The sequence below is a fragment of the Neolamprologus multifasciatus genome, chromosome 9 (assembly GCF_963576455.1).
Source record: "Neolamprologus multifasciatus chromosome 9, fNeoMul1.2, whole genome shotgun sequence".
Classification (NCBI taxonomy): Eukaryota; Metazoa; Chordata; class Actinopteri; order Cichliformes; family Cichlidae; genus Neolamprologus; species Neolamprologus multifasciatus.
The window spans coordinates 2,892,562-2,916,489 of NC_140447.1; the positions used below are offsets into that span (position 1 = coordinate 2,892,562).

General features: G+C 43.2%; 1 protein-coding gene across 3 annotated transcripts in view; it reads left to right on the forward strand.

Annotated features, from left to right (window-relative positions):
- kcnh2b (potassium voltage-gated channel, subfamily H (eag-related), member 2b) overlaps positions 1–23,928 on the forward strand; it is a 299,962-nt gene that overhangs the window by 132,126 nt on the left and 143,908 nt on the right. For 2 of the 3 annotated variants that reach the window (XM_085172651.1, XM_085172652.1), the window contains exons 4-7: positions 16,264–16,419; positions 18,891–19,107; positions 19,182–19,513; positions 19,591–19,802. In XM_085172651.1, coding sequence (XP_085028777.1) covers positions 16,264–16,419; positions 18,891–19,107; positions 19,182–19,513; positions 19,591–19,802 — 917 coding nt within the window. Of the gene's footprint in view, positions 1–12,885; positions 14,021–16,263; positions 16,420–18,890; positions 19,108–19,181; positions 19,514–19,590; positions 19,803–23,928 lie in introns of those variants that run through there. The other variant, XM_085172653.1, reaches the window with a different exon arrangement.

Consider the following 23,928-nt stretch of genomic DNA (forward strand, 5'->3'; position numbering starts at 1 on the left):
ACGTCGCTGTGACGTAATCGGCCTTAAAATGCGGCCTTTAAGGCTGCAGACCCTGAATTGGGATACAGCCCTTCAGGACACGCTGAGGAGCTAATTTAGCCATTTAAACCAGCTGTGTTGGATCAAGGAAACATCTAAAACCTGCAGGGAAACCGGCCCTCGGGGCCTGGAGTTGCCCACCCCTGATCTAGCTGCTGCGTTTTCATCGTTTGTTTGCTTTCATCTTACAAGTCGACACTCTTCGAGTCAAAACTTCTATTTTGACTGCTGTTTGCTGAAGTCTCGTTTCTGCTGGCTGTGTTGGTCGCCGCCCACAGCTGTCAGAGTTCAACTAAGATGAACGTGAACGTGTTTCAGTGCATGTAACTGTTCATCTGAAACCTTTTGAGGAGGTGATCGGTTTTGCAGACATGTAACCACCAATCACATGACAGTATTGTTTCATTCAGTTTGTATGTGTGACAATTACGGTGACGGTGTTGGACCGAGCGAATAAGGTCGCAGCCACACAGATCACCGATCACCTGACAACCACGTGGTGCAGTCTGTGGTTGTGTCACGTGTGTGCATGACATCACATAAGGATCCTCATCAATAATGTTTTAAAGCAGCAGGTAGTTGTAGAGCATCCATTTCTCACTCTGTACTTCTAAGCAGACTTTCCTCTCTCGGCATCTCTGACACGCCCCTCGCCTGGTTTCAATCATATCTCCTCGTCCGTTCCCAGTTTATTCAACTAAGATCATTCCGCTCTCGTCTATTCCCGTCACTTCTGGTGTACCCCAAGGCTCAGTTTTAGGCCCTCTTCTCTTCATAACATACATCCTCCCTCTAGGTACCATCTTCCGCAAATTTGATCTTCAGTTTCACTGTTTTGCTGATGACACCCAGTTATATCTCTCTTGCAAACCTGATTCCTCCCTCCCACCTTCTTCCCTTACAGAATGTCTATCCGAGTTAAAATCCTGGTTTACCTCTAATTTTCTAAAGCTCAATGAGGATAAAACTGAGATCCTCCTTATTGGCACCAAATCCAACCTTTTGAAGGCAAACCATTTCTCACTCACCATCGATAATTCCACAGTTTTCCCTTCTCCTCAGGTTAAGAGCTTTGGTGTCATCCTAGACAGTTCACTTTCCTATAAATCTCACATCAATAATCTCACCCGTTCTGCTTACTTCCATCTACGTAACATTAACAGATTGCTTCCTTCTCTTACCACCCAGTCTACGTCCATTCTTGTCCACAGTCTTGTTACCTCCCGTATTGACTACTGCAATTCTCTTCTGCATGGTCTCCCCAAAAAATCCCTCCATAAGCTTCAACTGGTTCAGAACTCTGTTGCTCGCATTATCACCAGAACCCCTCCTACCAGCACATCACCTGTTCTTCAAGAACTTCACTGGCTCCCTGTAAAATTCTGGATAATTTTCAAACTTCTTCTGCTCACCTTCAAGGCCCTTCATAACCTCGCTCCTCCTTACCTTTCTGACCTGTTAACCACCACCTCTTCTGCCCGTTCACTTCGTTCTTCTTCTTCTATCCAGCTTGCTGTACCTTCCTTCCGCCTCACCACCAGGGGAAGCAGAGCTTTCAGCTGCTCTGCTCCCAGGCTGTGGAGCTCTCTGCCCCCAGAAATAAGAAACATTGGTTCTCTCCCACAGTTTAAATCCCAACTCAAAACTTATTTGTTCAAATCTGCATATTCACTGTGAATCCACTGTTTGTTAATTTTATTTTGTGCTTTTATTTTATTGTTCTTATTCTGCCATTGTTTTACTAAGTGTTTTATCCTATTGTAAAGTGTCCTTGGGTGACTTGAAAGGCGCTCATAAATAAAATTTATTATTATTATTATTATTATTATCCTGCTCCAGAGTGTTGGAATAACACGGTTGGACCCACTGAGCCACTTCATTGTGTTTCTGTAGTTCACTGTTTATTAGGACTGTTAAGACTGGCTCTGCCTTTGATTGTACATCTTTCCACTTCTGTGCCAATTTGGCCAGTCTTCAGCCATTAAGTGATGACATCTGTTACGTCTGCCATATTTAAATATTTCCTTGGCACCAACTTCATTTTGAGAAGTCATTAAAAAGTCACAAATGTCTGTGACGCGGCCTTTACTTGAGCTTAAAGTGGGATTCAGTTTTTATTGCATGTAATGACACTGCGGTGTCACTCATTATGTGACAGCCGGGTTAGAAAGTTCAGGACTTGAAGGACTATCACATCGAAACCTTCTCTGCATGTTTCCCAGACCAGTGTAATATCCTTCATGAATGTTTGACTGAATGTTACTGACAGCCTTCGACTTGTTGACAGCTTTTAGGGCATATGGGTAAATAGTTTAGACCTTGCATTTCTCACCAAATGCAAATATGTAGCGTCCTCAAACATGCGCTCAGCCTGCTGCTAACACAGGGTGAGCGCATGAAACCTCTTGAATAAAGAAGAATAAAGAATACTGCAGGCGGCTCATGTGAAACGAGTCCTGCTCACTTCCAGAGCCGCTCTAATTGGAGGAGCTCTTCCAGAGAACAGTCACATCGAGTGTCTCTCAGTGAGCGCTTGCCGAGTGGTGTGGCGAGCCGATAGAGGTGCACGGCTCTTTAATTAAGCAGTCAACAACATGTCGAATTAAATCCTCACTAAAGAATGTTGCTCAGTATTTACATATTCATTTGATTCAGCACTTATTGGGTCGTATACACACAGCATGATGACATTTGTAACTGCAGATAAATGCTGCACTGCTTAAATAGGTTGTGTGGCCTACTATAGTATGGATAGTGGTCATATAGCATGGGGCAGTCGTGCATGCACACTGGTGTATGCACCATGACGCAATCAAAAAGAGCTGCACAGACTGGGATTCACAAAGCTCCGGGCAGCTTACTGTAACAGACAAAGCACGAGACTGTTTCCTGACACGTAACGTTCTTAATTTAAGCCCACTTTCTGAAATCTGCTGTGAAAATTAGAAGCGAGTGTTCACTTTCACTCTTTGCATCGGTGTGGTGTCGGGTTCAAGGCCGGAGCTCAGCGTCTGACCTCTAAGGTGCTGCTGCTCTGAAACCCTCCTGACATGTAATCTGTTAGAAGCTGCATACACGTGTGCTTTTTCACCTAACAGACGTGCTGCAGGTATACACGCCTGCACGCTGGCGCTGACGTGTAATCTGTTAATCACATCGTGTGTGACATGAGCTGTGGGTGAGATGTGTGACGCCGTCTCACACAGCGTCTCTGCTAGAGAGATGTCCACAGCTGGGCTGTGATTCCTTTCAGGTGGCTTAAACTGTCACACACAGTACCTGAGCCTGAAGGCACTCACATCCTGGAGAGACGCACAGCTTCACATTTATATTGTGTCTGTATCAGACATTTCATTTCTGTGTCGGCATCACTTGTAATGTATTGACTGACAAACTGCTATTGATGTGCGTGTCAACAGGCAGTGGGCATGAGGGAAACTGCTGTACAGTTGTGTACGCTGTGTTTTCACAACTTCAAATTGCAGTCGGCAGTGTAGACGAGGCAAAAGCTGCTCTCGGTGTCTACAAATGACACATCTGAGGTGTTTGTGATTGGATGGTCTCTCACTGCTTTAGTCTCTGATCTGTGTTTGGGTGATTCAGGTCTCAGTGCTGCTGTCTTAGGTTGTTCTTGCTAAACTCCAAACCACAGTCGCCCTTAAACTGCACGTCTGTGAATATCTATTCAAGGTTGGCTCCAAAATGAAGTCATTCTCCATAGACGCCACATTCAAATGCCAAGTTTTAGTAAAAGCACTTATTCTGCTTATTTTCAATTCAATTCAATTCAATTTTATTGATACAGCGCCAAATCACAACAAAAGTCGCCTCAAGGCGCTTCATAGATACAGAGAAAAACCCAACAATCATATGACCCCCTATGAGCAAGCACTTTGGCGACAGTGGGAAGGAAAAACTCCCTTTAAACAGGAAGAAACCTCCAGCAGAACCAGGCTCAGGGAGGGGCGGCCATCTGCTGTGATTGGTTGGGGTGAGAGAAGGAAGACAGGATAAAAGACATGCTGTGGAAGAGGCAGGAAGAGCTCCATGTTTTATCATTCTTGGACTTCACAGCAGCAGCTTTGCCTGAGTAATATCTTATAATAAACACGTGAGTTATCGTTTACTGGGGAACTGTGTAAAAAGATGGAAACCCAGGCTGTTGGTAGATGGGCCTGATGTGCTCACATCAGACACAACATTAGGGATATCTGTTTTCTCTGACATCATCAAAGCCAACGGTAGAAAAAAAAGTTTCAAATTGAGCTTTTGGCTGTGTTGCCATAGTTTTGGATCACGGTGGCTGGATGTTGTTCCGTGTGTGTCCTGCACCTTTAAGAGTCTCTGCAGGTCCTTCCTGATTGGAGAGCTGGCAGCTGCTGATTGGTTCCATCATCAAGTGGCTGACAGCAGCAGCAGACCCTGTCACTACCCGATCCGTACCGGAAACCCGATCGGTACCCCGCATGCGCAAATCTTACGTCACTTCCTCTCTTTGCCAACATTGCGACATTCAATATATTTGAATGATACGGTTAGCGCCCAGTTAGCTCCTAGCATTTCTCAACAGCGCTGCCTCCTTTTGACTCCCGGGACATTTAAACAATGGATAATCTGTATACAAACAAATTCACGCTTTTCCCCTCAACAGAGAGCGTTCCCCGATTGAACAACAGCGCCGTAAAATAAGAAGAATGGCGCCTAATTACAGACTTAATTATACAGACTTTGTAATATGTCACGTAAAGATTCATCAGCCAGATCAAGTGTTTACTGACAATTAACAGTGATAGCGGACATCATCATCACTATTCCAACAATCCTCTCCACACAGACAAGCATAAACACACTCGACTATCACTAAATCAAATTTAACACACGTTTGTAATGAAGCTAATTCAGTTTATAATAGGGTTCATTCGCTCGGTCAGCAGGTGGCAGTATCCTCGTACACTGGGGAGTAAACTGCCATTAAACGAACAGAAGAAGAAGAAAACATCCGCACATGCGCGGTACAAATCGGGTAGACCCGATTTGTACGGTCCGACTTTGCACATGCGCAGTAAGGACCGGGGAGTCCTGATCCGTCACTATCTTTTTGTTTTTCGTTTTTGTCTACATTATATTAAATGTTTCATTATTGGAAACATGTTAAGAGATACTTATTATTCTTAACATCTTAACAGATACTCTGACACATAACTATCGTAAAACGCTTCGACCAGAAGTAGACACCTTTCGCGGATGCGGGGTACCGATCGGGTTTCCGGTACGGATCGGGTAGTGACAGACACGTCCTTGTCCTGCAAACCATCGATTACAAATTAGCATGTCTGACTTCAGAGAATTGCTAAGTTTTGTGTATATTGTTGTAGATAATCTGAAGCAGAAGAGGGAACCTGCCTTATTATTTTCTGTACTTTTTCTCTTGTTTATTCAATTAGGGAGTTTGGGGTAGTGCTGCTTTTGTTTGGTTTTCCCTTTTTGGAATAGCTTGTTTGCTTTATTATTTTGGCCTTTGTTCACCCCGGGTTAATGATTTCAGTTTTTAGTAGCAATAAAATCACCTTAACCTGTAAATTGGCTTCTGGATATGGCCTTGCGGACCGCGGCAGGGTCACTTTCCTTTAACCCTTGTGTTGTGCTCCTGTAGCCCCAGAGCAGGACCCAGCAGGCTCAAAGAAACTGATGCTTAACTCATCTTTTAAACTTAAAATGAGCATCCACTCTCCGACTGTATATATCTGACAGTAAAGAAGCAGAAGCATGAGGTTTGAAGTTACACCTAATAACAGTGTGTCCAGTTGAACTTACTCTCACTGGGTCTGATGGATACGGGTTTATAGAGGAAGCTCTGGCGCTTTAGAGATGCTTTCAAAATAAATCCACAATGCGTGCGACAGAGATGGTAATACCTGTGGAGAGCATAAATCCGTTCCTAATGCTGTGTTTGCTTGTGTGTTTGTGTGTAATGTATTTTGTGCGAGCATGAAGTAATTGTGATGCGAGCGCGTTTCTCCCATGAACTTCTCTCATTACACGTCATCTTTTCCCGGGTTACTGAGCTGTGATCAGACGTGAGCGTCGGAGAGCCCAGTCAGCGTCGGCCTCCTCATTTGTTCGTCCCTCTCGTTCTCTCGTCTCTCCACCTCATCAGTTGTGAAGGGGGAGCTGTAATGAAGCTTGGGACAGATCTGGAAACAAGGTTGTCTTTGCACTAATATAACATGGCAGTGAGGGAGTTTCAGAGACATCGTATTGATCAATTTCCAGATTTATGTAAATACTTTTTTGGCTTTCTTGTCAAAACAATGGAGGTTCTGTAGTGTGTTTCAAACAGCAAGTCCCTTAATTAAAGCCGGTCAGAGCAGCACGCTCTGTTTTGCGTAACTACTTTTAAATTCCGGTAGCTCTGCAACCACGTGAGCTAGCACAATAATTTTTTTTGCATATGAAACCGGAGGAGTTGTACTTACATCTTATGCCATCAGCTTGTCCTCGGTCACAGTTTCCTTCCACATATAGTTTTGCAAAAACTGCATAAAAAGCACTTGCAGCAACAAAAACATAATATTCCAGAAACACGCTTTGCCGATCCGATCAGCTGTTTGTAACACTTCCTACGTCCATCAGCACGAACTATCGCATGTCCGCCATGATCTGCCCGAAACCGGAAGTGACGTCATTTTCGCAGAAATGTAGTTTTTTACCATCAGGGCCTCATGAGCCTATACTGGTGTTTTTAAAAGTTATGTTTGACTTTATGACTTTCTGTGTCGTTTCTGGGATGCTTAGGACTCATATTGCTGCTGGAAATAGTTTATTTTGATGCATTTGATGCTTTTTTGCAAATTTGCATTATAATATTTATTTTCGTTTTTCCTGCAGTTTATAAAAATTGGTGTATTTCAAAAATAAAACTATGAAGACACTCAAAATAAATTTCCTGTGGTGGGAAACTATTTTGTGCAACTTTTTTGTATTTACAGTTTTGAGGGATAAGCCTCTTAAATTTCTCTAACTAGAAATATATGTTAAAAAACAAAAACGATTTTCAATTTTTTTGTAGTTTATTGCACTTTTTTACAATTTATGTAATTACTATGAACTTAATGCAGACATATCATTAAAATTTGGGCTGTAATGGTTGTATTGCTGTATAGCAACTTGAAATGCTCCCAAAAATGGCTCCACAGCATGTAAACATATAATATAAGCTCTGGCGGACTTGGTTCTATGGTAGGTCTTAAAGGGTTAAACAAATGTTGTGGTTTTATGGCAGTTGGAAAGAACATTAGCCACTTCTGTCTTTTATCACGCTCTCGCTTTATCAGATTGCAGTTGAAATGTTTAAAAGCCTGTCTGCCATCCATGCTATATTCATTTATTCTGATCCTCTCAGTGGAAACTGTCTCTGAATGTTAAAACACGCCTGACGGGTAAAATCATTTCCACCTTACCTCACAGAATTACCGTTCTCTAGAGTCTCGTTTTCGAATCGCAAATAGCTTTTACGTTTCAGGAACAACCCCGCAGTCGAAGATTTGCCGTTGTACTAATCCATCTTAAAGTTTCTGGGCCTTAACAAACACCACAGAACAACTCACAGCACCACACCTCATGCTTCATCCAGGACAGGTGCCCCGTGGGACGGGCCGCCGCTGTAATGGATCCCTCTGTCAGTCTGGAGCTTTGTCAACTTCCCAGCCACCGCGGTCCCCTCAGCGTCACTGCATCAATCATATGCACAGTCTCACTACAGCTACACAACATTATTTCTCATTTTCCACCAACAGGGGGCAGACCGAGTCACTCAGTGTGGGCTTCATGGGACATATTAGCCTCTAAATGCTCACGGCATACACACCTGCACAGTCAGACGCACCTTTTTAGGACTTTGCCACATTAACACACCTGTTGCCTAATTGTCTCTGTTACAGATGAAGGCTGATGAGTTGTCCTCCTGCTGCTTCTTATACAAAAACCCTCCAGAAATGGACGCAGGGGTCAGTCGTGTGGCATCAGTATCGCTGTGTTATATCACATATCAGAGAACAGCTGGTGGCCAAGATCAGAAGGATGGTGAAGGTGTGTGTATGTGTGTGGCTGGGTTTGCAGAACCATATTAAGAGTGTGACTGACAGTCAGCCACACACACACAGGCGCCCATACACCAATTAATTTTTCCATTCTGTCATCCAGCTCGCTGCCCAGCCCTTTTCCAATAACACACCTGTATGAGGCTCGATGCGGCGGTGTAGTATAGCCAGATTAGTTCCATGCCTCTCTGTTTCTAAAGGTAATATATACAGCAGGCCAGGTTGTGTGTGTGCGTGTGCGTTTAAGAGTATATCTCCTCCGAAGCAGTTGTTGTGCTCTGCCACCTAGTGGTTCACTGACTCTTTTATGTGCAGAGCAGTGAACAGACGGATACAGTAAAACGTGCCGAGTTTGCTCGTTAAAACCTCTCGCCCGACCTGCTGCCTACCGTTTGTTTCATTTGCCTTTATCATCAGAGTCATTTCTCACCAAGAGGAACCCCTCGAATCTCTTTCTTTCTCCCCTCCAAGGAAAAGGAAAGATCACAGCTGTCTACAACGAAGTCCAGAGCATCTATAGTAGCTTTTTCTGCAGCTCTCTTTTGATTTGCAGTGCATATCCATCAACCCATGCTATGGGTGCTATCAGCTAAAAATAAGAACAATGACAATGTTGGGGCAAAATATGGTTGTCAGTGGTCTGACAGTGGGTTTGGGGGGTTCTGAAAGTGACCGGCAACATCAGAAGCTACCCTTTAAAACATCTGTGTGGAAGTGAACACGTGAAGTTGTTTCTGCTAAACAGTGATGTCACTTTGTCACTGTGTGTGTGATACAGCAGAGCTCATCCTCTTACATCTCTGTAGCACTCACAGATCCATGTTCTTTATCCTGTTGTCTCTAATGGACAGTGGACACGGGCTAACAGCTTTGAGAAGCGATGTTCCCGTCCTGATGAAAATGCAGCTATTTACTTACTGTAGCAGCACTGTGGCAGAAGCCCGTCCACACTGTTCGCAGGGCTGCAACAGCTGTGACTTATGTAACCGACACTGTATTTGACCACGACCATGAGAAGCGTGCTTCCACGCTCCTTTTATGCTAAATAAAACATACTGCCAGTGGCATCTGTAAATCTTTTTCATATAACACCAATATTTTTTAGAAAAATCGCTATAATCAAATATTTATTTTATTTCAAAAGAACACAAAAGAAAAGAAGTGTGAGAGCCACAGCTGCTTAAAGGGATGCACCTCATCGTTTAGAGTTCAGTCAGCGTGATTCCTACAAACAGGGATGCGTGACGTCTGTGCTGTGCTGTGTGTAGAGGCAGCTGTCGTCCAGTAGGAGGCGCCAATGCAGAACTTTACATTGAAGTCCCAATGATGGTGCAGGTATAGTATTTACATGGCTGTGCTTTCAGCATTCAGTGGTAGCACAGAGGAATTCATACGTTTGTTATGTCAGAGAGCAGTGTTTCATAAATAAATAAATACATTCGTATCCTACACGCATTCATCCCTCTTAGCACATCACTGCTGCCCGATGGGCTCGGCAGCAGCGGGAGTGACCCTGACCTCTAATCCATCTCAGTGCAGTTATAACATTGAAGGAAGCGTCGGCCTTCACAGTTAGGTGTGTTTTCACATCTGATTACTTTGGGGCAGCCTAATCTCTGTTTACTGTCCTCCAATCCTCTGTCATCTCCTACTAAGCTGGAAAAAAGATCTTCCTCAGCAGTTAATCCTTCCTACCTTGTCCCTCTAAGCCTATCAGGGAGGAGTACTGTACGCCACGCCGTCAGTCATGATGATTAGATGAGTATCCTGTGTGCATGAATACAAACATTTGCTTCATTTCATTAGTCTGCACCGTTTTCTTTGCATTACATCAATTTTTGATTCTTTTCTCATTTTGTCCATTATGTGCATGTGTTTCTCTGGATTTTTAAGAGTAATGACACAGTCACTGTTAATGTTTCAAGGTTTTCACCACAGGATCCACTACGCTCCAAGTCCGTACCAGTAACTGCTGGTCGACTACCTGTACGCACATGTGAGAGATCGCCATAGCGAAAGGTTTATGGAAACATAAATCTAACCACTTGAGGCATTTTTGGTACTTTTTGGCAGTGGATACATTGTAGAGAACAAAGTGATCAGTTGTGTTCATGCTGTCACCAGTGCATGCTTGTAGCGGCTCGTATATCTTCCAGTACAAACCACCGTGAGGAAGCTGTTTTTGTGATTTGGTTCCATATAATTGAATTGAATTCATCTTCATCAAAACCTTTCTGAATATTGGTAGAAACTATTTTCTCACTTATTGATAAATAATCCATCTGATTAATAAAAGTAAGCGTTTAAATGTTATATTTCACAGTGTTTGTCCTTGTAGTTGTCTACACTGCTGTGTATGATGCCCTATCCCTGGGTCTGCCATGTGCAGTTTGCTTTTTTATGTGTTTTAGTGCATTGTAATAATCTCCTAGAGCTTTGTAAATCAGCAACGGTGAATCAGATTATCAGCTGGAACATGTTGAATTGGAATAAATCCAGGCGGAGCATTTAGATGAAACGGCATTTGCCCCGTTAACCTCAGAGCTCAGCTCGTTTCAGATGCTCTCGGAGGAAATCTTTCACAGTAGACGGAGACGCTATGAGGGTCAACATTCAAAAAGGTCTGATGTTCCTGAAGTACGTAGGCGTAATCCTCCGTTTGCACCACGCTGAAAAATGTAGGGCACATGTAGACCTATATCTGTGGTAATCTGTCGCTGCTATAATGCATCTGCTGCTTTAATGTAAACCATCACCGGGTGCCTAACCAGACACAGATTCTACCCCTAACATTTTCTAAACCCTTAAACCTCTCAGCGTCCACCAGGTGGATAGTCACCTGTTACAGGCTTAGAGTAAGGTCACATCGAACCCTTCAGAAGGAAATTTCACCTATGTGGCAAATCCAAACAGAAATCTTATAAGAGAGCAACTTCTAGGGACAGAATAGCTGTAACTTGATTTGAAAGGTAACATATTCCCATTTTGATCCATGCTCAATCATCCGGGTAAAGAAAATCCCAAAAGGTTGATTTGGGGGATTCTTTTTAAACTAGTTTTGTCTTATGTGTCTTTTTGTCTGTACCCTCAGCCCCAGCCAGGGGGCGTCCCTGAGTCTGGTTTTGCAGTCAGCTTTTCCTTCTTGTGGTCGCCCCGTGCCCACTCATGGGGATCATGTGATTGTCAGGGTTTTCACTCATATGCTGTGGAGTTGTTACCTTACAGTCGAAGCGCCTTGAGGCAACTGTTGCAGTGGTTTGCGCTATGTACATATAGGTCGTGTCCAAATTTATGGGCTGCATCCTCCTGAGGCCGCATTTGTAGACCGATTACGTCACAGCGACGCGCCGAAGGCTGTCCAAATTCGTAGACTCCTCCGAATGCAGACGACAAACACGTCCTCCTTTTCCCCGAGTGTGAAGGATGGGTCGGGTGTGTCCTTCGTGGCCTACCATATCCCAGAATTCATAGCGCGGCCCAGCCAAACTCCAGTTTCCAACAATGGCGGCCGCTACTAAGTTTTAAAATTACTCTTACTAATCTTTCTGGGTCACAAAATAAACTTTTAACATATTTTCAGGCGAGAAAGTAGCTGTGTAAACATCAAATATCTGCTCGGTTTATCAAGATATCGCATATTTGCAAAAGTGCTTCAACGTTTTCGGAGACGTCTGTTACCCACCAGCTCGATAGCAAGCCGGGAGCTCGAGGGTCACTGAAGCCGCCGAGAACGGCACAACTCCCGGCACATCATTTTCAGATCACTGCGGAGTTTCGCTGCTCGGGTTAAACGTAATATATAAGTCACTTAGACAACCTAAAATGTTATTGTTGGGCTTTTTTCAGTGTTTTCTTTGTTCGTGAGTAAATCGGTTTGGCTGAGATTAAAGTTATTAGATTAGATAAAATAAAACTTTATTAATCCCCTGGGTGGTTTTCACACAGCTGAATAAACGTCAAACAGAAAACTGATTAAACAGAAGTGTGAGACAGTTGAGAGTTTCCTCCAGTGTCCTGTTATATTTTAGATAGCAAGGAGCAGACGGCCGAGTTTATTAAACTCCACCGAGACAGCGGTGACGCTAATCAGAAGGCTAGACCGTCCAATTTTCCCAGCCGTTTACTTCCGGCCTACCCGACCTTCTGAGGACCCGGCCCACGTAGACCGCGAAGGCTGGGTCCTCAGGAGGATGCAGCCCATGAATTTGGACACGACCATAGATATATATCTTCCAGATGTTGCTGTCATTCGGAATGTAGTGATTCCGAATGACAGCAACATCTGGAAGAAGGAACACGAGAAGCTTAAGAAGTACCAGTGCTGGGGTACTTCTGAAGAAGCTGGAGAAGATGTGGAGGGTGAAGGTAACGGTGGTCCCCGTGGTAATCGGAGCATTCGGTGCAGTGACTCCCAAGCTAGGCGAGTGGCTCCAGCAGATCCCGGAAACAACATCGGAGATCTCTGTCCAGAAGAGCGCAGTCCTGGGAACAGCTAAGACAGTAATAACACAGTGGCTTCCTGCTGGATGTTAATGAGGAGGCCCTGCAACCAGAGTGGGAGTCCAGGTTCCTTTTGTACTTTAGTGGCGAGAGGTCCCGGGTTCAAATCCCGGACGAGCCCCCGTTATGTTACGACCCGGCTCAAAAGCCGCAACATAAAAAAGGAGATGAATACCAGAGTGTGGGTGGGAAGAGGTTTTATCTTAAAATGGAATAGCAGGTTGGCTCAAATGGCTGGTACCACCAAGGCAAAGACTAGTGAGCTCTCTGGACGCTTGGCCACACCTGACTAGGTGTGGCCAATTAGCACCAGCTGAACACACTGAGCAGATTAGAGGCTGCAGAGGGACGTAACAGCATGCGTGCATTCATGTTAGTTAGTGTACATATTAGTAAATCTGCCGCCCACAAACTTCCCAGCTTTCCAAAGTGTTCCCATGTATACAGGAATGATCCTGACTCAAACATGGGACATGTAATGATTTCCTATTAGATTAGGAGCCAGTCCTGAAACTCGGATTATTAATTATATCAGTGAGGGAAAGATTCAATCCACATTAATCTGTTGATAATATTATAATTTCAAGTATTTTTCAAAGAATCTGCTGGAGGAGACACAAACCCAAGCTGGTCCCAGTGCCAGTCCCGAACACAGACACTCCATCCTGTTTCTGCATCAGTTCAGTGAATGAATATTAATGATTGTTCATATTTAATTCAGAAAAATAATAAAAGAGTTCAAATTGTTTAATAGCTGAAGCATTATTGATTAAAAAAGATATTCTCAGACATATTCTCTGCAATATCTTTTACTTCTCACTCACTTTTTCACGGGACAGTCGCTTGCGGAGGAAACCAAAGCTTTCAAATGGCTAGATCGTGTGCACGTTGTCCTTGTCACGTGCATGCAGAGCTTTGTAAAGCAGCTTTGGGGGTGATGCTCCAACACCTTCAGCCATTAAAACAAGAGAAGAAGAAAAAAGCTACAGATGCACAGGGAACGCTGTTAATGACATGAACGGACACGACCCAGTGACTTATGAATGAACATCAGCCTGCTCATCTATACACATGTGCACATACAAGCACGCATTTAAACCCGCACGTATTTACATGCGTCGCTGATATGGCCAGATGGTGTAATCCTCTACTTTCCCCTGGGTTTCATATTTTTTCCCCTCCTGTGTTGGGATTATGCTGTCGTCCAATCGGATTTCGCCCCACTCTCCAGCAATGATGTGAGATGAATGGCAGGCTGGTGGGTGGGTCAGGCAGGCGTGCAGTAGATCCTGCACGTTGGGTTGCACGGAATAAGTGCTCCATATTGCGAAAACTGCCACAGCTTCCGTTTGCGAGGCTGCTCACTGACCATCACTCTGCAGGTAAGTTGCAGACGGGCAGATCAGGCATGAGACGGGAATTGAAAGAAACTTTGTTTGTGGCCAAGGCGTCCATGTTTAAAGGCGACGGATAAGAAAAGAAGGATTACGGTGCAAAACTAAAAAGCTTAAGTTCTCAAAACGCTAATGTACTTTAAGTTGATGTTGCAGACTGGATGCGTTTCACTGTAGGTTTTGTTGGTGTGATGTTTGGAATTACAAAGTCAAGAAAAACAGATTGAAATGTATTTAAACAGCGTGCAACAGGAGGACATACTTCATGGATCGTTTTCAGTAAAATAAGAATATTTGAGAGTAAATTTATAGAATTAAATCCTTTCTGTTGAATATGAAAAGAAAAAACAGTTCACATGTCCACTTTCGGTCCTGTTTGAATCATGGCATGCATGTATGTATCATGTATTTGGAGTCTTTGGAATATTTTGCAGTTATATTTTCAGTGTGCATCTCACGATCTTCTTTGAATAGGGGCCCAGTGCTCATTTGCCACATAATTCAGTAACCAGTATCTCATATGTGTGGTTGAGCTTTTCTTAACCCTTTAAAGCCGGTCAGAGTGGGCACGCTCTGTTCTGCGTAACTATTTTTAAATCTCGGTAGCTCTGCAACCACGTGAGCTAGCGCAATAATTTTTTTTGCATATGAAACCGGAGGAGTTGTACTTACATCTTATGCCATCAGCTTGTCCTCGGCCACAGTTTCCTTCCACATATAACTTTGCAAAAACTGCATAAAAAGCACTTGCAGCAACACAAACATAATATTCCAGAAACACGCTTTGCCGATCCGATCAGCTGTTTGTAACACTTCCTACGTTGGAATAGACGTCAAGCATGAACTTTTGCATGTCCTCCATGACCTGCCCGAAACCGGAAGTGACGTCATTTTCGCGGAAATGTAGTTTTTTACCATCAGGGCCTCATGAGCCTATACTGGTGTCTTTAAAAGTTGTGTTTGACTTTATGACTTTCTGTGTGGTTTCTGGGATGCTTAGGACTCATATTGCACTGCTGGAAATAGTTTATTTTGATGCATATGCTGCTTTTTTGCAAATTTGCATCATAATATTTATTTTCGTTTTTCCTGCAGTATATAAAAATTGGTGTATTTCAAAAATAAAACTATGAAGACACTCAAAATAAATTTCCTGTGGTGGGAAACTATTTTGTGCAACTTTTTTGTATTTACAGTTTTGAGGGATAAGCCTCTTAAATTTCTCTAACTAGAAATATATGTTAAAAAAACAAAACTATTTTAAATTGTATTGTAGTTTATTGCCCTTTTTTTTTTTTTACAATTTATGTAATTACTATGAATTTAATGCACACATATTATTTAAATCTGGGCTATAATGGTTGTATTGATGTATAGCAACTTGAAATGCTCCCAAAAATGGCTCCACAGCATGTAAACATATAATATAAGCTCTGGCGGACTTGGTTCTGTGGTCGGTCTTAAAGGGTTAATAACCAAGTGGAACGACCTTATTTACATATATGATGGACTGATATGTTTGACTTCATGTGTAATTTTGTATTATGTGCTGTCATATTCAGGATGTCTGCTTGGAGATAAGATCAGTTTGAGTCGAGTTTCTGCTCATTTTTAAGGACAGAAGGAAACTCACAGGTTTCACTGTGCACACAGAATGTGTTTAATAGATGTCGTGGAATTCCCTCCACTTTGATACTATGTTGCAATAGTCATCATCATCATTTTACATTACGCTGCTGATGAGGACGATGACGATGCTGCTGTGTACACATGCATGTTAATGCAATTGCAAGCTCACATTCATGGTGTTGAAAGCAGAATAGCAGCTTATTTTGTGTGACGCTCTCCCGTGTGTGGTTTCATTTCACGCTTACTTAGCTGTTTTATCACTCGTGTGGCAGATTAGCCTCGTATGGAAGATGGTGTGTGAGCTGATTAAACACAGATGCACATTTAATAAGGAGAGAAAACCATGTACTTTAGTGTATTTGAGTGTGTGTGTGACAGCAGGCCTTTGTAATTCACAGCGTGAGATGCACGGATGCATTTGAGGCGCTCACACGATTCAACAAACTGATTATGTAGACGTTCACAAAGTCGTTACACAAAGCTTGAACTCTGCTCTTATCTGTGCTTTGATGTTGCTCCATTAACACCACCACCTCGCTGCCTGTGCCATCATAACTTGTCCCAGCGTGACGGAGGCTCATCTGCTGCTCTGCCCCCTGCAGGCCAGTGCATCCTGTGCATGGTGGATGTGGTGCCGGTGAAGAACGAGGATGGCGTGGTGATCATGTTCATCCTCAACTTCGAGGTCATGACAGACGAGTCTCACCGAGACCACAAACAGGAGCTGAACCACCGCCTGCCCACCTGGCTCGTCACAGGTAACCACGAACGCGACGTTTGTCTGTTCTTCTCTGTGCTTCTCCTGTAACGTCACCGTTTCTCTGACGCCCTCGTGTGAATGCAGCTTTAGTTTCTGTTATTGCACCACTGCTGTCAAACATAAGGCCCTGGGCCAAAATTGGCCCAGCAAAAACTCAAATCTGGCCCACTAGACAGAAAGTGTGACGGTGTGACCGTTTGGAAAGTAAAAAACATTAATGTAAAAGTGACATTTGTAATTACTCTGTAACTGCAGTACAGTCAGACTTTTTCTGTCATTTCACCATTTTTGTCTTACAGTTTAAGTCCAAAGAATCACACGGACACATTTTGTTTATCATGTAGAAAAATTAAAACTGTTTTCTTATATTTTGGCATCTCAGCTAAATTTGTAGTTTTAGAAAGGGCAGCTTCACTTGTCTGTCCCCCCTAATATCACAATGTTGTGTATGTGGTGATGCATAATGAGACACCGTGCTCCACATAGCTGATTGTGTTTAGTGAGTGTCACGGCCTTTTATGTTCCAGACACCAAAAAAGTCCAAGAAAAGGCCGTGGGTGGCAACAGGAGGTTTGTTTTAGACGCACTTCTGACTCCATTGTTTAAAAATCATATGTTGTTTATTTCGTGGAAAATTATAAACAAAAATCAACCAAATAACTTCTTAAAACTTACAATTAAACAAAAGTTATCTTAATTTGCTTTAACAACTTCAAAAGTGGTCAAAAAATAAATAAAATCATTTTCTAACCCTCCCGTCTTCCCATCAGACATTTGGGAAAAACCATCTTTACCACACCCCTCCAGGGTGCTCTTAATCCCCTGATTAATGGGAGGGTCCATAAGCCAATAAACCAATCACTTTCCAAAACCTTTTCCAATAAAATTAATTACAAATTTACATAACAAAACTAGGTCAGCATATTCTTACAACTTTAAAGAAAAAACAAAAATGAATACGAATTGCGTTTTATAAACATTCAACAAAAATGGCCACAACAGTGAGGTATAAGTGGAGTGTGTGCAGTAAGTGTAGTTTGTGGCTCAGTGTGGAACATTTTCGGGATGTATTGCTGCTTATTTAATTCCCATGTTTTTTAATCCAAATTGGACGTGATGCTCACTTTGCTTCACCTGGATCAACTCTTCGTTCTGCCTTCCAGAAAGACCAGGTGGTCCTGCTATTGTGAGATGCTTTTGTTCTTGCAAATCCTGAATATTTGTGTTAAATGTAGTCGTCGATCTATGCTCTTAACCCTTTAAAACCGGTCAGAGCAGCACGCTCCGTTTTGTGCAACTATTTTTAAATCCCAGTAGCTCTGCAACCACGTGAGCTAGCGCAATAATTTTTTTTGCATATGAAACCGGAGGAGTTGTACTTACATCTTATGCCATCAGCTTGTCCTCGGTCACAGTTTCCTTCCACATATAACTTTGCAAAAACTGCATAAAAAGCACTTGCAGCAACAAAAACATAATATTCCAGAAACACGCTTTGCCGATCCGATCAGCTGTTTGTAACACTTCCTACGTCCATCAGCTCGAACTATCGCATGTCCGCCATTACCTGCCCAAAACAGGAAATGACGTCATTTTCGCGGAAATGTAGGTTTTTTTTACCATCAGGGCCTCATGAGCCTATACTGGTGTTTTTAAAAGTTATCTTTGACTTTATGACTTTCTGTGTGGTTTCTGGGATGCTTAGGACTCATATTGCACTGCTGGAAATAGTTTATTTTGATGCATATGCTGCTTTTTTGCAAATTTGCATTATAATATTTATTTTCATTTTTCCTGCAGTGTATAAAAATTGGTGTATTTCAAAAATAAAACTATGAAGACACTCAAAATAAATTTCCTGTGGTGGGAAACTATTTTGTGCAACTTTTTTGTATTTACAGTTTTGAGGGATAAGCCTCTTAAATTTCTCTAACTAGAAATATATGTTAAAAAAACAAAAACGATTTTCAATTTTTTTGTAGTTTATTGCACTTTTTTGCAATTTATGTAATTACTATGCACTTAATGCAGATATATTATTAAAATTTAGGCTATAATGGTTGTATTGATGTATAGCAACTTGAAATGCTCCCAAAAATGGCTCCACAGCATGTAAACATATAATATAAGCTCTGGTGGACTTGGTTCTATGGTAGGTCTTAAAGGGTTAATGTCCTAGAGGGATAACCCAGGGGAGCAGCATCTGGAATAGGACTCAACAATATCCGGAATCAAGTAACTCATAACTTTGTGGCTAAGCCCACATTTTAATCCGAGTTCCTGCCCCTGCATTCTGGTCGATTGGTTTTGCAGCTTTATTCTGAAGGCTGATGCATGTTTAGCTCTTTCTCTGTCCTAGCATGAAAATATCCTCCAGCTGTTTGTACTTGTCTCACTATTCTAATATAATATTTCTACCATATTGGAGGTGCACCTGTCACTCTTCACCTTCCTCCGTCTCACCACCAGGTCGCCCACGAGGCTTCAAACTGCGTCTCCCCCTGCTGCGCTCCCTGTCCAACAGTAAAGCTTCTCTGGACGACGCAGAGGCCGGACACATCCCCACGGCAACGCCGGTGTCGCTGCACCCAGAGGACCATCGCAGCCCCAAGTCCTTAGGTCTGGGGGAATTCCTGCCCCTCCCCCCACTGCCACTAAATCACCAGGAGAAGCTGAGTGGAAGCAGGTAGATGCTTGATCTTAACGTTACTGCAGAGATGAACATGTTCACCTGCTAATATCACCTCTTGTGTGTCCCAGGTCAGCGCTACAGAGTTGGCCTGAAGACCGCCAGGAAGACCAACGCACCTTATTGTGCTCCGAGCCTCCAGTAGCCGTTCCCCCACATCAAACTCACGGAGCCCACCTGGTGGGTCCCCTCACCCATTCCACACCCTGCGTAGCACCCCACCACCGGCTCAGCCTCAACCCCGAAGGCTCGGCCTCCAACTGCTCTCTGTCGCACAGCCGCTCGCGAGAAAGCTTTCACAGCATGCGTCGCGCCTCCTCCGTAGACGAGATCGAGGCCATGAGGCCGGAATGGGATCGGAAGAACCGGAGGCCAAGCGTCCGGCCGGCCAGCAGCAGCACCGGTGAGACGGCGCGAGTGGGATCGAATGTTTTCCTGCTGGTTTTCTTACCTGATTGTTGAACATTTGCATGTTTCCAGGTGCAGTAAACAGCAAGTTGAACATACTGAACTCCACGTCAGACTCCGACCTCATGCGGTACCGCACCATCTCCAAAATCCCTCAGATCACGCTCAATTTTGTGGATTTCAAACCGGACCCACTCATCGCTCTGCCCTCGGGGGAGATGGACATCATAGCACCCTGCAAACTCATCGACCGGACACACAACGTCACGGAGAAGGTCACACAGGTAGGACGCAGTCCGTGTGCAGTGTGCCCGATGTCCAGCAGAGGCATTATTTTTGTGACATTTTGCCAGCCTGCATAAATCATTAAGGGGCTGCAAGCCATTTGCACTTGTTGTAAGTCTTTCAGGGCAAAAAGTGCTTGAGTGAAGGCCACTGACCGAGTTTCAAAGAGATGCTGATGCTGAAAGGTGGTAGGCCAGTAATCTGCTAGGCTAGGCATAAGCATGTACTTCTGCACACATGAAAAACTGTATTTTTTCACGTAATTTGCTTAAAAAGACGCCATAGACACCTGTACTGAACTTCTAAAAGCAGGACAGGCTCATTGGAGTCGTTGATCTCACCCCAGATCAGCTTCTTGTCTACTTTGGATGCAGTTGAGGATTGTTTTTGGTTTTAAACTCAGAGGACGATGATGAGCCTGTGAGCTGGGATGTGCCATCACAGATTACCTGTCCTTGGTTCACAGTGTGCTGAGAGTCTTTGAACTGCTATATAGACTTTACATAGGCATATTTCTGCATCCCAGTATGACATTTTCAGCTGATTGATATTTGCATAATAATCTAGTGATGCACCGATACCGATACCGATACTGGTATCGGGTATCGGGGCCGATACTGTAAAATGTGTGTGTACTCATACTCGTAAAAGTTAACCGATACCATGAACCGATACTAACTTATTTCATTAATCAGAGGGTGGCTTGTCATTTCTGTTGTAGTTTTTTAGATTGGCCACTAGGGGGACATCCCGCGCTAAACAGGCACAGGGTTAGACGAGTGAGACTGGCAGCTCCAGATAAAAAAAGAGAAACTGGAGGCTGCTGTAGCTAGGCTAAACAAAATGTCAGCAGTGTGGAACAGCCAACTTTAACTCAGGTTTTGGAAAAGCGATGAAAAATGTCAAGAGAAAATCCACGGGCAGTGTGTGTGTGTGTGTGTGGTAGAAGTATCGTTTTTGTACTCAGTATCGGCAAGTACCAAGTATCGGTATTGTATCGGTTTGAAAAAATTGGTATCGTTGCATCCCTATAATAATCTGCTGTTTGTTAGCAAAGTAACGTTTCTATGTTTTTTTATTAACGCCTGAATCTCCTGCAAGATCCAGAGGGCTTTACTTCTATCAAAACGTTATCATGCTAAGGTGCAAAATCAAAGCGTGTGTGTGTGTGTGTGTATTAGCCAATGGTGCAGTTATGATACAGTGCAGATGGAGACAGCAGTACCAGCTGTGTCTCCAAATGTTATAGAGTGCTATTTATAGAGCTGTGAGAAGAAAGGAAGAATCACGAGGTGGTTTGTCAGCACATATACGTCTGACATCCGTGTAACCTCCTGTACGACTTTACTGGATGAGACGAGAGATAAGAAGAACAGCAGGGGTAATGTGGAAGGAACCATGAGCCCCTTATAACATCACATAGTTGCTGAGTGTTTTTCTATATTTGTTGTGAAGCCCCATACGTTCCCTAAAGTTCCCTAAAGAACTGCCTCCGCCTGCCCTCTGACCTCTGAACTGTAAAGTCCAAAGTCTGCTGTTTGTCAGTCTAGTAAGGGATCAGCGTACCTTTAGACTCAGCTGACTGTACGACTGTGGTTGAGCTTTAAAGCTTCGTACTCTTCAGTCTGTGTGCCAAATGCCTGGCAAACAGGGCGAGGCTTGTTGTGAGCGGAGCGCCTGCCTTTCCGGGCTGTGCCTGTAGATGGCAGCATCGAACAGGTGATGACAAGCGCAGCGATCCCTCGGAGCAGCAGAGAAGAGGATGCTGAACGGCAAACAAGGCCAAATAATTTACATGTTTCAAAAACATCTGATGTCCCGAGGAAGAACTCGTGCAGACGTTCTGCACATTTATGAGCTGCACACACTCAGACTGACCTTCTGTGTGGGGGCGTAAGACGTGTGATGACTGACGTATTACGCAGTTTAAACAGTGGACAGATATTTCAGATGTACAATGCAGCGATGCTCCTGGCCTTGGTGACTATAGTCATGTGTCATAATGGACACTTATTTAACTTACTATTTAACTAACTAACTAGACTACACCACCCATACAATATACCCATACCTACGCATGGATCCTTCAGACACATGAATGCCCACCACAGGCAGCAGGCTAAACTCACTCACAGCACCCTGAAGCTCTCTGAGCTGCTCACACATGCTGCCTCTTGACTCAAGCGTCCCGTCTTAGAGACTTGGAGCGTTTTATTGTCATCGTGCAGTTTCTTGCACAGCAGAATTGGGTAGCTGCACAAAGGTGCAAAAGTAGAGAAGAGAAAACGATATACAACGAGGGAAAAACATAAAAAGCAATATATATGTGTGTGAGTGTGGTGTATGCATAAGAAACATTGAAACAGAAACATTGTGGGGCTGCATACAGGGGCAGTTATATAATATAATTAATAAATAAACACAATTATTGACATTAAGATATAAATGGAGCGATGGAGGACACACAGCAGAGCCGTAGGACCCATCAATTATCTGCTAAAGATCTAACAGAAGAAACATCGTTTGGTTGGTGTGTTGTGTAGTCGTGTTATTGTGATGTCAGGGAGACAATCGATGCTTTTAAGGCTGATGGATTTTTCTGTTTCCACTCCAGTGTTTTTAAAAACAAATGCAAGAATTGTGTTTTGATTATGTGGCATCACAGGAGTCGTGACGACTTTTGCGCCTGTCATTATTTACTACACAGTGTGTCGCGTTTACTTTCTCCCATTCTAAGTGGCAGCAGTGTAAGTGTGTAAGTGTGTCAGAAATCCCACAGTGGGGCGACACTAGATTTCTGCCTCTTCTCTCCTTTGCAAATTGCAGCATTTTCTGATAAAGAAATGACTTGTGTCACTCCCTCAGGTCAGGTTGATATCATGAGAAGTTCACTGAATAAATATGTATGTGTGTATTACTGATGACGCGTCTGTTTAAAGCTATGATGACGAAGTTGTTTTGTTACTGATGAGCCACCGATCTCTGAAAGAGTGAGGTCGCAGTACTGAAACCCATTTTTCTACATTTCACAAGTCTTACTGTTCATATTAAACCATAAAAAGTGAAGTGTGGCTTCTTGGAGCTCTGCTGGTCTTTGCAGGACAAACAGTGATGTGCAGGTTCACTTCCAAAGTAGAAACAAGGAGAGATGTGCAATCAGAATCAGAATCAGAATACTTTATTAATCCCGAAGGAAATTGTTGTTTTGTTACTGATGAGCCACCGATCTCTGAAAGATGTATATAATGCTTTAGAGGATTACGCAGCACATGCAGCTGAGCTCAGCTTCCACTGGAAGTGTTGTGTGGATAGTAGAGTTTGTTGGTATAACCTTAACATTGTATCGTGATAATTCGAGGAAACTATGACTTTTACACTATAGAAGCAAAAACTGAATAATGTTCTGGATTGCAGCTTGCAGGCAGCAGCATTTATTGGTGCAAACAAAATCTCCTCAACGACGCTCAACCAGTCGTCCAGAACAGGGGGTCAGTACAGAGCCACTTACGAGTAATTGCTTTTTTTGCAGCAGCAGTAAGAATCTTCAGGAGATATTTGTCATTGCTTGTTAATTCTTCGGGTAGGTCTCCTACATAAAATGTTATGACAGGCCGTTGTTTTGATTTAAAGCCTCTAGTCTGTTCTATCTTTGATATAACATCTTCCCAAAATTTAGAAAGTTTTCGACACGACCAGAATATGTGGGTATGGTTTGCAACAGTTTCCCCACAGCTCCTCCAGCATGAAGAATTTCCTCGTGTTTGTTGTTTTGGTGTTATGAAAAATCGTACCAGGTTTTTCCAACTAAATTCTCGCCAGTATGCAGAGGATGAGGTTGAGATGGTCTCACACATATTGTCCCATTGCTCAGAAGTTATAACTGAGGACAACTCTCTCTCCCATCTTCCCTTTATATAATCTGTTGAAGTTCCCCTACTTTTCAATATGCCCGGGTAGAGTTTAGAGATAACTGACTTGCATCCCTTATAGTATGTTTGTGAAATCAGATTAATTATTTCATTGGATTGTGTATTAATTTCTTTAGTCACTTTTGAGGACAAATACTGCCGTAATTGTAGGTATCTGAAAAAATCACTTTTTTCTAGCTCATATTTTTCTTGTAAT